General features: G+C 42.5%; 8 protein-coding genes across 8 annotated transcripts; all 8 read right to left on the bottom strand.

The window, feature by feature from the left end:
• On the bottom strand, positions 1-2,700 carry TM35_000551340 (uncharacterized protein; the record flags this gene model as incomplete). The annotated part of the gene is made up of 1 exon (XM_029030799.1): positions 1-2,700. A coding segment is annotated over one exon (2,700 nt), but the record flags the coding sequence as incomplete, so codon positions are not given.
• Positions 2,701-3,161: 461 nt separating this feature from the next.
• On the bottom strand, positions 3,162-3,620 carry TM35_000551330 (Trypanosoma vivax; the record flags this gene model as incomplete). The annotated part of the gene is made up of 1 exon (XM_029030798.1): positions 3,162-3,620. One exon carries the CDS (start codon positions 3,618-3,620, stop codon positions 3,162-3,164), a length of 459 nt encoding a protein of 152 aa, XP_028877930.1.
• Positions 3,621-4,264: 644 nt separating this feature from the next.
• On the bottom strand, positions 4,265-5,122 carry TM35_000551320 (uncharacterized protein; the record flags this gene model as incomplete). Its single annotated transcript, XM_029030797.1, has 1 exon — positions 4,265-5,122. The coding sequence occupies one exon, from the start codon at positions 5,120-5,122 to the stop codon at positions 4,265-4,267; it is 858 nt and encodes a 285-aa protein (XP_028877929.1).
• A 689-nt stretch (positions 5,123-5,811) lies between these two features.
• On the bottom strand, positions 5,812-6,636 carry TM35_000551310 (uncharacterized protein; the record flags this gene model as incomplete). Its single annotated transcript, XM_029030796.1, has 1 exon — positions 5,812-6,636. One exon carries the CDS (start codon positions 6,634-6,636, stop codon positions 5,812-5,814), a length of 825 nt encoding a protein of 274 aa, XP_028877928.1.
• Positions 6,637-7,207: 571 nt separating this feature from the next.
• TM35_000551300 (uncharacterized protein) lies at positions 7,208-8,197 on the bottom strand (the record flags this gene model as incomplete). Its single annotated transcript, XM_029030795.1, has 1 exon — positions 7,208-8,197. The coding sequence occupies one exon, from the start codon at positions 8,195-8,197 to the stop codon at positions 7,208-7,210; it is 990 nt and encodes a 329-aa protein (XP_028877927.1).
• Positions 8,198-9,041: 844 nt separating this feature from the next.
• TM35_000551290 (uncharacterized protein) lies at positions 9,042-9,980 on the bottom strand (the record flags this gene model as incomplete). The annotated part of the gene is made up of 1 exon (XM_029030794.1): positions 9,042-9,980. The coding sequence occupies one exon, from the start codon at positions 9,978-9,980 to the stop codon at positions 9,042-9,044; it is 939 nt and encodes a 312-aa protein (XP_028877926.1).
• A 656-nt stretch (positions 9,981-10,636) lies between these two features.
• TM35_000551280 (uncharacterized protein) lies at positions 10,637-11,560 on the bottom strand (the record flags this gene model as incomplete). The annotated part of the gene is made up of 1 exon (XM_029030793.1): positions 10,637-11,560. One exon carries the CDS (start codon positions 11,558-11,560, stop codon positions 10,637-10,639), a length of 924 nt encoding a protein of 307 aa, XP_028877925.1.
• Positions 11,561-12,257: 697 nt separating this feature from the next.
• TM35_000551270 (uncharacterized protein) lies at positions 12,258-12,998 on the bottom strand (the record flags this gene model as incomplete). The annotated part of the gene is made up of 1 exon (XM_029030792.1): positions 12,258-12,998. One exon carries the CDS (start codon positions 12,996-12,998, stop codon positions 12,258-12,260), a length of 741 nt encoding a protein of 246 aa, XP_028877924.1.
• Between the last annotated feature and the right edge of the window lie 702 nt (positions 12,999-13,700).

The raw sequence follows: 13,700 nt of genomic DNA, 5'->3' as shown, positions 1-13,700 counted from the left end.
TTGCCTTTTGAGCTCAGCTGCAACGTTGTCATAACCTTCTGCCTTGAGCTGATAATACACCCACCGAACTTTGCCATCCAACTTGTACCATTTTATCCAATATGGACAGTAATCACTGTAAACAAACTCCATTGTGCGAGACAACTCTGCGCGATGCTGGGCTATTTGCGCTTCCTTGGAGTCAGTCCCGTGCCTGTATTTCATGCAATCTACGTAGCGCCAATACACCGCATTTTCGGCAGCACACCTTTGTTCGACCTTTTCAAGAACAGCTATCTCTGCCTTCTGTTTCTCTGCCCAAGCGAAATAATACTCTTTGGTGTCCCACTGTGTTTTTTTTGCCAAAGCCCATTTCTCATCCATTTCGTTATAAGCATCTGCCTCAGCTTGTACAGCGGCTTCATAACGCTTGGCTGCAGCACCATACTTCTTTAGCAATTCTAAATCTTTAGCAGAGTGCGGATCTTGTTTGGCTTCTTTCTGCAACTCAGCAACACTTTTACCAGTGTGAAGGGACAACAATTCTGATATCGGCGCCACACCCTTGATGCGTGAGTTAATTGTTTTGCCCAATTCCTCCGCATATGGTTCACCTTTGATTTTGAACTCATTCCACTCGGCTGGTTCATCAGAATACATTTCATTTCCCATATACCAGGCAACACGATCATTCCCTCTATTTCCCATATACCAGGCAACACGATCATCTTCTTGTTCCCATTTATTTAACGCTTCCACGGCTATATTGTGAGTAATGCCGTAGGTTTTACCATTGGCTTTTATACGATCCAAGAACACTTTCCTTGCCCTTTCAAGCTCATCTGCAATGTCGTCATAACCTTCTGCTTTCAACTGATAATACACCCACCAAGCTTTGCAATCCAACTTGTACCATTTTATCCAATATGGAGAGTCATCCATATAAACAAACTCCCTTGTGCGAGCCACCACTGCGCGATGCTGGGCTATTTGCGCTTCCTTGGAGTCACCACCAAGCCTGTATTTCACGCAATCTACTTTGAAGAAAGCTTCCGCATACTCAGCAGCATATCTTTCGTCAACCTTTTCAGCAAAAGCCATATATGCCCTCCAATATACTGCCTTAGCGAGATAATACTCTTTGGTACCATCCTGTGTTCCTTCTGCCAAAGCCTCTTTCTCATCCACTTCCCTCTTAGCAACTGTCTCGGTCCGTAGAGCGGCAACGTAACGCTCGAAAGCATCCCTGTGTTTTTTCTCTGACTCTTTCCATCGAAGACACTCGTCAACCCTTGCTTCCAGCTCCTCCGCGTATTGATTACCCTTGGGTTTGAACTCATTCCACTTGGCTAGTGCAGTGTCGTACTTTGGTTTTCCCTTATTCCAGGCTGCACGATCATCTTCTTGTTCCCATTTATTTAACGCTTCCACGGCCGCATTCCGGGCATTAGAAAGGGCTTCACCATTGGCTTTTATACGATTACGAAACACTTCTCTTGCCCTATCTAGCTCATCTGCAATGTTGTCATAACCTTCTGCTTTCAACTGATAATACACCAACCAAACTTTGCAATCCAACTTGTACCATTTTATCCAATATGGAGAACTCTCTCTGTAAACATACTTCATTGTGAGAGCCACCTCTGCACGATGCTGGGCTCTTTGCGCTTCCTTGGAGTCACCTCCGTGCCTGTATTTCATCCAATCTGTATAGCACGAATTTCTTTCAGATTCGGTAGCATATCTTTGTTCAACCTTTTCAGCAATAGCCATCTCTGCCTTCAACCACTCTGCCTTAGCGAGATAATACTCTTTGGTGCCATCATGTGTTCCTTCTGCCAAAGCCAGCTTCTCATCCCTTTCCTTCTTAGCAGCTGCCTCACCTTGTACGGCGGCTTCATAGCGCTTGGCTGCAGCACCATACTTCTTTAGCAATTCTAAACCTATAGCAGAGTGCGGATCTTGTTTAGCTTCTTTCTGCAACTCAGCAACACTTTTACCAGTGTGACCACACAACAATTCCGATATCGGCGCCACACCCTTGATGCGTGAGTTAATTGTTTTGCCCAATTCCTCCGCGTATTGATCACCCTTGATTTTGAACTCATTCCACTTGGCTAGTGCGGAGTCGTACTCTGGTTTGGCCTTATCCCAGGCGACACGATCATCTTCTTGTTCCCATTTATTTAACGCTTCCACGACCGCATTCCGGGCATTAGAGAGGGTTTCACCATTGGCTTTTATGCGATCACAAAACAATTTCCTTGACATATCAAGCTCATCTGCACTGTTGTCATAACCTTCTGCTTTCAACTGATAATACACCCACCAAGCTTTGCAATCCAACTTGTACCATTTTATCCAATATGGAGAGCTCTCTCTGTAAACATACTCCATTGTGTGAGCCAACTCTGCGCGATGCTGGGCTCTTTGCCCTTCCTTGGAGTCAGCACCGTGCCTGTATTTCACGCAATCTACTTTGAAGAAGGCTACCTCATACTCAGCACCACATCTTTGTTCAACCTTTTCAGTAAAAGCTATTTCTGCCTTGTATAATTCTGCCCAAGCGAGAAAATACTCTTTGGTGCCCTCCTGTGTTTCTTCTGCCAATGCCTCTTTCTCATCCACTTCCTTCTTAGCAGCTGCTTCGGCCTGTTTGGCAGCTTGGTAACGCTCGACGGCGACATTATATTTGGCCTGTAATTTAGATTCCGTGTTCATGGTTGAATTTTATAATAATGTAAATATCTACATGTGGAAGAGAGTGGGACACAAAATATTGAAACAGTCAACAATGTGGATTATAAGTGATTCAGTTACAGCAATTATGAGGAAAAACACAAACAAACAAGACTAGTAGAGTCAACAAATCATCAATCTCTAAACAGAACACAAAACACAAAAGAAAAATCACCATTGTTTTCTTTTTAATATAATCATTGTTATTATGATAAATATCCTGCTTAGCACCATTCATATGGTTATGGTCACTGTTACTACCATCCTGTACAGATGGAGATGCAACAGGTGGTGTTGGCGTTGAGGCACGTCCCTCCAATCCCGCGTACACAGTTCTCACCGGACGTGTACTCGCATCCTTCTTCCATTGGTGAAATAGTTCCTCTTCTCCACAAACACCGGCCGGCCGCACAGCGAACACCTTCAACTTCTGCCGTGTGCCATCAAGAAAGATGCCTCCAGCGAGTTTGTGGCACTATCCACACAGCCCACTTCAAACAACTCCCGCAGCATATCACAAGAAAGAGACACTTACCGTACAGCTTCTCCTCCTCGGTGAGATCCGTCTCCTTCACAAACTGCATGCCAGCAGTACTAGAAGTACCAGAAGAAGGAGCAGGAGCAGGAGGAGAAACATGACCTGGAGAAACAGAATAAACAGTGAAATGACGAGTCATTGTTGGTGGAGGACATCGAAGACACATAATATCACCTGGTCGCACATTATGGGCACTGTTCAAGATGGTCTCTGCAGAAGTTGTCATGAAACCACCAACAGAGAGAGAAGTGTAATCCTCCACTACACGCAACTTCTGTGGCTCCACAACAGTAGACATTGGAATACAAGAAGAAGAATAAGAAGAACAGGACGGGGCGTTATGCATATCTTGCAATAACTTCATACACAGACAACCACCAACACGAGGAAAACTAAGAGTTGTGTCAGTTAACACAGGTTTGTCATCCTCGTTATCATTAGCGTCACTCTTCTTGTTGTTCTCGTCACTTAACGTCACAGGTCTAATGGAAAGAGTGAGAATAATAAAAAGAAAAAGAAAGAGACACACATACTGAGTGGATACAGGACACAAATACTCACATTTACAAGAGAGAGGAGAAGCGGCAGAGAAAACCAACAAAAAAAAAAATATCCTGCTTGTATGATAATAATATGTCCCTTAATAGAAAAAAAAGAGAAGACCACAATAACCAAATAAGAGAGAGCCAAACAGACACACACAATACCCCATGGCTCTAGTTTATGTATATTAAATTACTTCACACACACAAATCTGTGTGTACTAGCAAGAGATGTATACCGTCAGTGAGCAGAACAGCCCAGTTTTCTGCACACACAACGGAAAAAGCAAGTAATGGAATTAATAAGAAAAAGAACACACACATAAAAGCAAAAGAAAAGAAATTCGAATTAAAAAAGAAAGATGGTAAACAGATTATTAATTTATTCACCCATAGGGGATGTACGCAATTATGATTATGGTAGTTTAACCATTATTATTATTTGCTCTCAGATGAGACCCACCGTTCAGTACACGGTAGCGGAGAACAGCACAGCCACAATTAGTAGCGGTGCTGCAGTGCGCATCCACACAGGACTGATACTGCTGTCAACATTAGCCTTATTCTTCACAGCGGAAGCGATGGTGTTAATCTCTGCGTTGGGTACAGTAACAGGAGATGGAGTGGTGGTTGGTGCTTCTGTGGTAGTGTTCTCTGGGTTTGGTGGATTAGTGGAATTGGTATCTTCTGATTCCGTTGAGGCAGTCGTACTTGCAGGAGATTGCTGGGTAAGATTAAGGTCGGCATGTGTAGTGTTATCAGATGTGTTACTCGGTGCTCTTTGATCACCTTGTGGCACCTCAACGTTATGAGATATTTTCGAAGATTCTGTTGGTTCCGGTTCACGTACTTCCTCCACGTGAGTATGACCACCATCTTGTGCCCCAGAACCCGCAGGTATACCGGAAGATGTCGGTGCTGGATCGCTCACGCTTGATTGAGAAACACGTGCATCCACTTCAGCCCCTTTCGATTGATTCCCCAGCTTCCCCTCATGCTTTCCTACGTCCAATGAAGAAGCAACTTCCTGTAGCTCTTGTGGATCTTTCTGTTCTTCCAATTTTTTCTCTTGTGCATCCCCTTTTACTTGACTTTTTGAGTTTGATTCACTGGAACGTTCCGATACTCCTTTAACAAACCCATGAGATGTCCAATTCGCACAACTTACTCCTCCAGCAGTTTCTTTACTTTTACTTAATGTAGAATTACAGGCTGCTGTTCCAAGAAAATCACTCCAATCAGCAGCAGCAGCCGTCATGGTATACCCGCAGGCGCAGCACAGCACAACGGCCAACAGACACATCACACGGCTCATCATCATCATGAGAGAAAGAAGGGTTTTGGTTTGCGTAAAAACACTGATCTAGAAAAAGAAAAACAATCAAAAAGCGAAAAAAAAATAATAACTGAAGTATCAAACATTTTAGGACACACAAATCGATTACCACTATGGAAACTCACATCGTGAAAGTAAAACCTACCAGTTAAAGAATGAAATACAGCGTAATAACCTTAGTAACAGTAAAAACAAAAAAAGAAGCCCACACTCACAAATATCTCAAAAAAGGCTGAACCACCCAAGCAAAATCATCAAGCAAATAAAAAGATATTAACCATTAGCCCATCTTATCCAGTAAACATAGAAATACACCAACTATGGGTGTAATTCTATATATGTGTATAAACGCAATTATAAATATAAATTCATCTGTTATTATTATTTCTTTTCTTTTTTCCCACTGCATAAAACAGTTCACCATCATCACAGTGCAAGCCCACAGACACACACAGAGAGAGTCTCCAAGAACACACACACACAATGGAGTAATAGCAATAATAATAATTATAGGATAAACACAGAGAGCAAAAACACACACAAAACACATTAACATTAAGAAACATAAAACAAAGAAAAAAAGCCCAACAGGTGGAATATTAGTTAGACTGTAGGGATTGCATGCAAAAGAAAATAAAACAAAGGATGACCTGAGTCACACCACCACACCATTACAATCAGCACACAAGAATACAGGCCAGTGTAACCACAATTAGTAGTGGCACACGCACCCACACAGAACTGCTGACACTGCTGCTGTCTGCATCACCCTTCTTGTTGTTTGCAGGCTCAGGGGGAAGTGTTGTTGTTGTTGTTGAGGTGGTGGTGGAGTTAGTTCTTTCTGTATTATCTGCAACCTCTTCTTGGGTACTTGTTGTTTCACTCCCTGCAGATGTGGCGCCGTTCTCTGTTGTTTCATTATCCCCCGCTCCGGCACTCCCCGTGGTTGAACTACTGGAAGAAGAAGAAGGTTGAGATGGTTCACTTCCTTGGCTAACCGCACTTCCACCCGCTGCATCGATGCCGCCCACTTCAGTTTGGTCTTCACGTGCAGCAGCAGCCTCATTGACATCTGCAGGAGGTGCAGCAGGTTCAGCAGGTGCTGGAACACCACCATTACCAGAAGCACCACGAGGTCCATCTTGACCTTGAGCTTCACGTTCCTCAGCTGCAGGCGCCTCAGGACCTTCAGGTTTTTTAGGAGGAGCATCCGGTACTTTTTTCTCAGGAACAACTTCTGGTGGTGCTTCTTGTGATACAGAAGGACAAGTATCAGTGGTAGTAGTTTCAGGAGGACTACCAGCAGGGCACTGAGAACCAGGAGCTTCACCAGCACCAGCACCAGGAGGGCACCCAGAAGTATCTTCAGTGCACTCAAGTTGGGCAAGAGGAGTACCTTGAAGAAGAACCTTTGTCTCACTCTCCGTATCAGGGACTTCAGCGAGGACGTGCACACACGCACATGAGAGCAGGAGAGCGAGGATACACAGCACGTGGCGCATCGTTATTATTTCCAATGGGTGCAGGTATTGTTGTGGATATCGTTGCACCTGTCTTACTTAAATGGAATGCACAATAAAGAAGAAAGTGAAATCGAAACAAATAAACATACAAGATTACAACAAATACTCACAGTGGAATATACAGAGAAGCAGCAACAACTGCACAGTAAAGCAACAAAAAGGAATAGCCTGCTTGTATTATAATATGTACCCCTTAATCGAAAAAAAAAGAACACCACACATTACCCAAATAAGTGAGAGAGCCAAACACACACAATACTCCATGGCTCTAGTTTATGTATTAAATTACTGCACACACACATCTGTGTGTACTAGCAAGAGATGTATACCGTCAGTGAGCAGAACAGCCCAGTATTCTGCTCACACACAACGGGAAAAGCAAGTAATGGAATTATTAGAAAAAGAACATACACACAAAAGTAAAAGAAAAGAAAAATAAATAAGAGAAAGCAAGTAAACAGATTATTAATTCACCCATGGGGGATGTACGCAATTATGATTATGTTAGTTTAACCATTATTATTATTTGACCTCATATGAGTCCCACTGTTCAGTACACAGTAGCGGAGAACAACATAGCCACAATTAGTAGTGGCACACGTACCCACACAGAACTGATACTGCTGCTGTCTGCATCACCCTTCTTGTTGTTTGTGGGTTCAGGAGGAAGTGTTGTTGTTGTGGTGGTGGTGGTGGTTGATTCCTCATCATTACTGGGTGTATTGTTAGTTTCGGAGTTCGGGGTCTCTGAGTTATTGCTTTCACCTGTACCGCCTTGTGGTTGAGAGTCCTGTGTGGTGGGCGTCTGTACCTGTTGAGAATGGTTATCCTGAGTCTCAGAATCACCGGTACCTGGCTGATTAGAAGAAGGGGATTGTGATTTATCTCGATTTCCCTCATTCTGTCCACCATTGCTGATCTGCGTGCCTCTCACGTGAACATTATCTATCTGCTCACTGTTATCCTGTGCATGACCACCACCACTCGTACTCTGCCTAGACAATGTTCCACCACCACTTGCCTGATCTACAGGACGCGGTGCAGGTGGGACATCTTCTGAAGTTACAGTTGGGGGTGAAGTGAGTTCAGAATCAGACAGTTGTGCGTGATTACCCGGCCTTTGTGCTTCTTTATGATCACTGTCTGCCTCCACTGTTACTTCTTGAGGTCTAGTAGTCCTTTTTTTCTCGTTCATTTCTTGCTCCATCTCCACCTTGGGGCCCTGCAAATCCACGTTTTGCCCTTTCTGCTCCTTTTCAGGAAGAAGACTACCACCACCAGGTACACTTACGACATGACCATTATCATGGCCTTTTGGGGCTTCCAATCCTGGCTTTGCCTCTGCAGCACCACGAGCCAGAGCCTCACCCGAAGCACCGAGAGCTCTACCATGACCTTCACCAAGAGCAGCAGGCTGTCCAAGAGCACGTTCTCTGGGATCTTGCTCTTCAACAGCACTCTCTGATGGCTCCACACCAGCCACAGCACCCACACAAACGATGCTCAACACCAAGTGAAGAAAAAACAGCACACGATTCATCATCAATACAGCAAGATCTGTTTTTCCTGTTTTAGGTCACTTAACTACAAAAAAAAAAGAAAAGGAAAAGAAAACAAAAACAAGTACCCAATACTAAAGAGACAGAGAGGCAAAAAACACGAAGCGCATAACACCAGTATCAATCACACAAAACAACGTCACCAGCATAAACAAAAAAAGAGTTCAATAAACGCTAACCACAAATACAGTGAAAAAACAAACGCAAGAAAAAAATGAAATTAAGATCAAGTCTAACGGATACACCAAACACAAAAATAAAACATATCGTTCGGTATGTTTGAGTTAATACGCAATTATGAATTTAAAGGTGTATCAGTTATTATTATTTTTTTCTGAAGAAAACAAACGACCAAACCGGTGCAGGTCAAAGCACAAAATGTCCAAGCACACCAAAAGCAAAGGAAAAGATATTAACCATTAGCCCAACGTACCCAGTAAACACACAGAAATACAGCAACTATGGGTGTAATTCTATATGTGTATATATACGCAATTATAAATATAAATTCATCTGTTATTATTTAATTCTTTTTCTATCATTGCAAAAAGCAGTTCATCATCATCATCACAGTGCAAGCCCAGGTGCACACACATAGAGAATCTCCAAGAACACACACACACACACACAATGGAGTAGCAATAATAATAATTATAGGATAAAAACACAGAGAACAAACACACACAAAACACATGAACATTAAGAAACAAAAAAGAAAAAATCCCAATAGGTGAAAGATTAGTTAGACTGTAGGGATGCATGCAAAAAAAGAAAAAAAGAAAACAAAGAATGACCTGAGTCACACCACCACCACCATCATTACAATCAGCCCACAAGAATACAGGCCAGTGTAACCACAATCAGTAGTGGTACACGCACCCACACAGAACTGCTGATACTGCTGCTGCTGTCTGCATCACCCTTCTTGTTGTTTATGGATTCAGGAGGAAGTGTTGTTGTGGTGGTGGTGGTAGTAGTTGTGGTGGTTGATTCTTCATTATGTGTTGTAGTATCATCCCCAGAATTTGCAGTTCCTGCAGATGATGGGTCATTCTCATTCGTTGCAGCATTAGAATTTTCACCGCCTTCAGTGGTTGAACCGTGAGAAGAGGATTGTTCTGCTGTTCCATTTGCATTTCCTGCACTTCCTCCAGATTGACTGTCACTCGAAGACACACCAACACTTCCATCAGTAGTAGGAGATTCAGAAGTACCAGGAGAGGGAGCTGCAGCAGCTTCTCTCCTGGTGGGATCAGTTCCTTCAGGTCGAGCTGCAGCGGAAGGATCCTGTGAGTCTTGTACAACATTGCCCGTCTCAGTCCTTTGTGCTGTCTCGGGTAGATGTTGAGTGCCTCCACCATTACCTCTTCCTCCTCCAGATGTATTTGTAGTATCACGACATTGTTGATTAGAAACTTCAGTACCAGCAGAGCATTCAGCAGCAGCTTCACCAGGACGATCAGCAGAAGCAGAAGCAGGAGCAGAAGGACCAACAATACTAGGAGGACGAGGAGCACCACCATCACCACCATGTCCAGCTTCCACATCAGAAGGATTACAATTACCAGAAGAATCAGTGGTACCATTAGTGCAACTAACAGGAGTACCTTGAGCAACAGGAGAACCTTGAAGAAGAATCTTTGTCTCACTCTCCGTATCAGGGACTTGGTCGGAAAGATCGGCGGCAGGCACTTCTTCAGCGAGGACGTGCACACACGCACATGAGAGCAGGAGAGCGAGGATACACAGCACGTAGCGCATCATTATCATTGATCTTCCTTTTCCTGTTGTTTTTGTTGGCTTCCTTGTCACTTGAGGTCGCAAGATCTACGAAGGGAGTATGGAAAAAAGTAAAAAAGAGAGAGAGACACAGAGAGTGGATGCAGTACAACAAATACTCACATTGGAAAAGAGAGAGAGAGAGAGAGAGAGAGCAGCAGTGACTGCACAGTAAAGCAAGAAAAAGGAATATCCAGAATGTAGTGATATTATGTACCCCTTAATAGAAAAAGAAAATGAAAACACCAGACAATACCCAAATAATAGAGAGAGCCAAACACACACACAACACCCCATGGCTCTAGTTTATTTATATTAAATTACCGCACACACACATCTGCGTGTACTAGCAAGAGATGTATACCGTCAGTGAGCAGAACAGCCCAGTTTTCTGCACACACAACGGAAAAAGCAAATAATGAAATTAGTAGAAAAAGAACACACACACACAAAGGAAAAAGAAATCCCAATTGAAAGAGAAAGCTGGTAAACAGATTATTAATTTATTCACCCATGGGGGATGTACGCAATTATGATTATGTTGGTTTAACCATTATTATTATTATTATTATTATTATTATTATTATTATTATTATTATTATTATTATTATTATTATTTGTCCTCAGATGAGTCCCACCATTCAGTACACAGTAACGGAGAACAACACAGCAACAATTAGTAGCGGCACACGTACCCACAGAGAACTGCTGATACTGCTGCTGTCAACATTACCCTTGTTCTGCATATTAGAGGCAATACTGCTGATCCCTGGGACTGCCTTGGGTGTAGAAGTGGTATTGGTTCCTTCTGTGTCTGCTGTCGCACTCACACTCGTGGCCGCGCTAGAATTACCGTCACCTGTACTGTTGGTAGTGGAAGATGTTGAAATTGTGCTGCTCTCTGCAGGTACACTCGCAGAAGAACTCGTTGATGTTGTAGGTTGTGCTGGAGTATTCAATGTCTCTGGGACAACTACTGCTTTTTCACCAGATTGGGGTCCAGCCACTGTGGTTGTTCCTGGTCCACTACTATCCCCAGCACCAGTGTTCACTGTAGGTGAAAGAGAAGAGGAGTCACCTGTATTAAGTGATACTTGTTGTTTTTCTTGTTTTTGTTGGTCAATACGAGTTAGACCACTGGGAGGTTCCACAACTTGAAGATGGTCTACCTCAGGAGTTAATTTCTTCCTTTCGTCCTCAACAGAGTCATTGCGCACATCCTCCTCACTGGATAATACAGTACCATCCAATTTACGATCCTCAGCAACCGGATGTTCCTTAGAGATAACTTTTCCTTCTCCCAAATTATTTATTCCAGTGCTCTCTTGAACATGGGTAACACTCTTTCGAGATGATTCAACAGGCGGCAAAGGCTCACTCAAAAAATCACTTCCATCGGGTTTGCGATACCTTAAAAGATGACCACCACCAAACGCCATCGCCGTCGATGATTCGTCAGCACGAGGAACAACAGCAGTAGTAGCAGCAGCAGCCATGGTATACCCGCAGGCGCAGCACAGCACAACGGCCAACACACACATCACACGGCGTATCATCATCATCATGAGAGAGACAAGGGTTTGTTTCACGTTAAAACACTGATCTAGAAAGAAAGACAATAAAAAAGTAAAAAAAGAAAATAAATGAAGTATCAAACATGTTAGGACACACAAATCGATTACCACTATGGGAACTCACATCGACAAAGTAAAACCTACCATTTAAAGAATGCAATACAGCCCAATAACCTCAGTAAGAGTAAAAGCAAAAAAAAAAGCCCATACTCAGAAATATTTCAAAAAAAGGGTGAACCGCCCCAGCAAAAACATCAAAAAAACGAACAAACAAACCGTTAGACCAATTTACCCAGTAAACACAGAAATATACACCAACTATGGGTATAAGTCTATATGTGTGTATGTATACGCAATTATAAATATAAATTCATCTGTTATTATTATTATTTCCTTTTTCCACTGCAAAAAACAGTTCATCATCGTTATCATCATAGTGCAAAGCCCAGGCAAACACAGAGTGAGTCTCCAAGAACACACACACACACACAATGGAGTAGCAATAATAATAATTATAGGATAAACGTAGAGAGTAAAAACACACACAAAACACATATTAACATTAAGAAACAAAAAAAAGAAGAAAATCCCAACAGGTGGAAGATTAGTTAGACTGTAGGGATGTATGCAAGAAAAGAAAAAGAAAACAAAGGATGACCTGAGTCACACCACCACACCGCCATTACAATCAGCACACAAGAATACAAGCTAGTGTAACCACAATCAGTAGTGGTACACGCACCCACACAGAACTGCTGATACTGCTGCTGCTGTCTGCATCACCCTTCACATTTGGCATTATGTTGCTATTGCTGATTTCAGGGACAGTAGGAATTGTAGTGGTAGTAGTGGTTGTAGTGTTTTCTGTATTATCTGCATCACTTGGGTTATTGGATGACTCACTCCCTGCAGGTGTACTGCCACCCCCATCGTTTGCAGTACCAGAACCATTGGCAGTCTCTGTGTCTGAAGATTCGGGAGAAGGAGAAGTGGGTTGTGCTGCTGCTGTACTCTCCGCGTTGACTGCACCTTCACCTGCTGGATTGTTGACGTTGGCTCCAGTTTGACCTCCAGATGGAGACGAACCGTCATTCCCTTCCACAGCAGCACCAGCAGCAATAGATGAAGGAGGTTCAGCAATAGGAGGAGAAGGAACAGGAGGTGAAGGAGCAGCAGGATGAGCAGAACCATTACTACTGCCAGCAGGAGAAGCATTAGAAGGACGCTGATTAGCACAATATTGAGGAATATTAAGAGGACCATTAAGAGTATTTCTAGCATTTTCTTCATCAGGAGGACGACAATCACCATCACCAGAGTTAGAAGATGCAGAAGAATGTTCATGCCCTCCAGCCTCATCAGCCGCCAAGCAAACAGAGGCAACACTCATAATTAGAGCCAGAAAATACAATACACGTCGCACCTGCATCTTGACAAAGAAATATTCTTTTAGTTCTTTGTGGGTAGTTAACCTGGACGAAGGAAAAAAAGAAATCGTATAGAAAAAAACAACGAAATAGAGAAACACAGACAGAACGAGAGAAGAAGATTGGAAAAATAAACAAACAGAAGTCATAAGAAAAACACAAACAAATCAACATAAATAATAAGGAAAACTTTATAGTGGTAACTTGGATAATTAAAAAGCAAAACCAACGTATCCAGTAAATACACAAACCACCGCAAACACCAGTCATGCTTAAGTTCCTATGCAATTAAGAATATAAATGCTTCATTTATTAGTTTTATTAAATTCCCAGAGCAAATCATCATCAGAGAAGCAGGGCACAAAACACACTACCACCCCAGCAAACAATAAGCAAACAAACAAAAAAGATATTAACCATTAGCCCAATTTACCAGTAAAAACACAGAAATATACACCAAATATGGCTGTAATTCTATATGTGTGTATATACAAGCCATTATAAATATAAATTCATCTGTTATTATTATTTCTTTTTCCTCTCCCTGCAAAAAGCAGTTCATCATCATCATAGTGCAAGCCCAGGCACACACACAGAGAGTCTCCAAGAACACACACACACAATGGAGTAGCAATAATAATAATTATAGGATAAACACACAGAGAGCAAAAACACACAAAACACATTAACATTAAGAAACAAAA

This window comes from Trypanosoma theileri (assembly GCF_002087225.1).
Source record: "Trypanosoma theileri isolate Edinburgh chromosome Unknown TM35_Tth_55_V1, whole genome shotgun sequence".
Classification (NCBI taxonomy): domain Eukaryota; phylum Euglenozoa; class Kinetoplastea; order Trypanosomatida; family Trypanosomatidae; genus Trypanosoma; species Trypanosoma theileri.
This window is presented reverse-complemented; position numbering and strand designations above follow the sequence as displayed.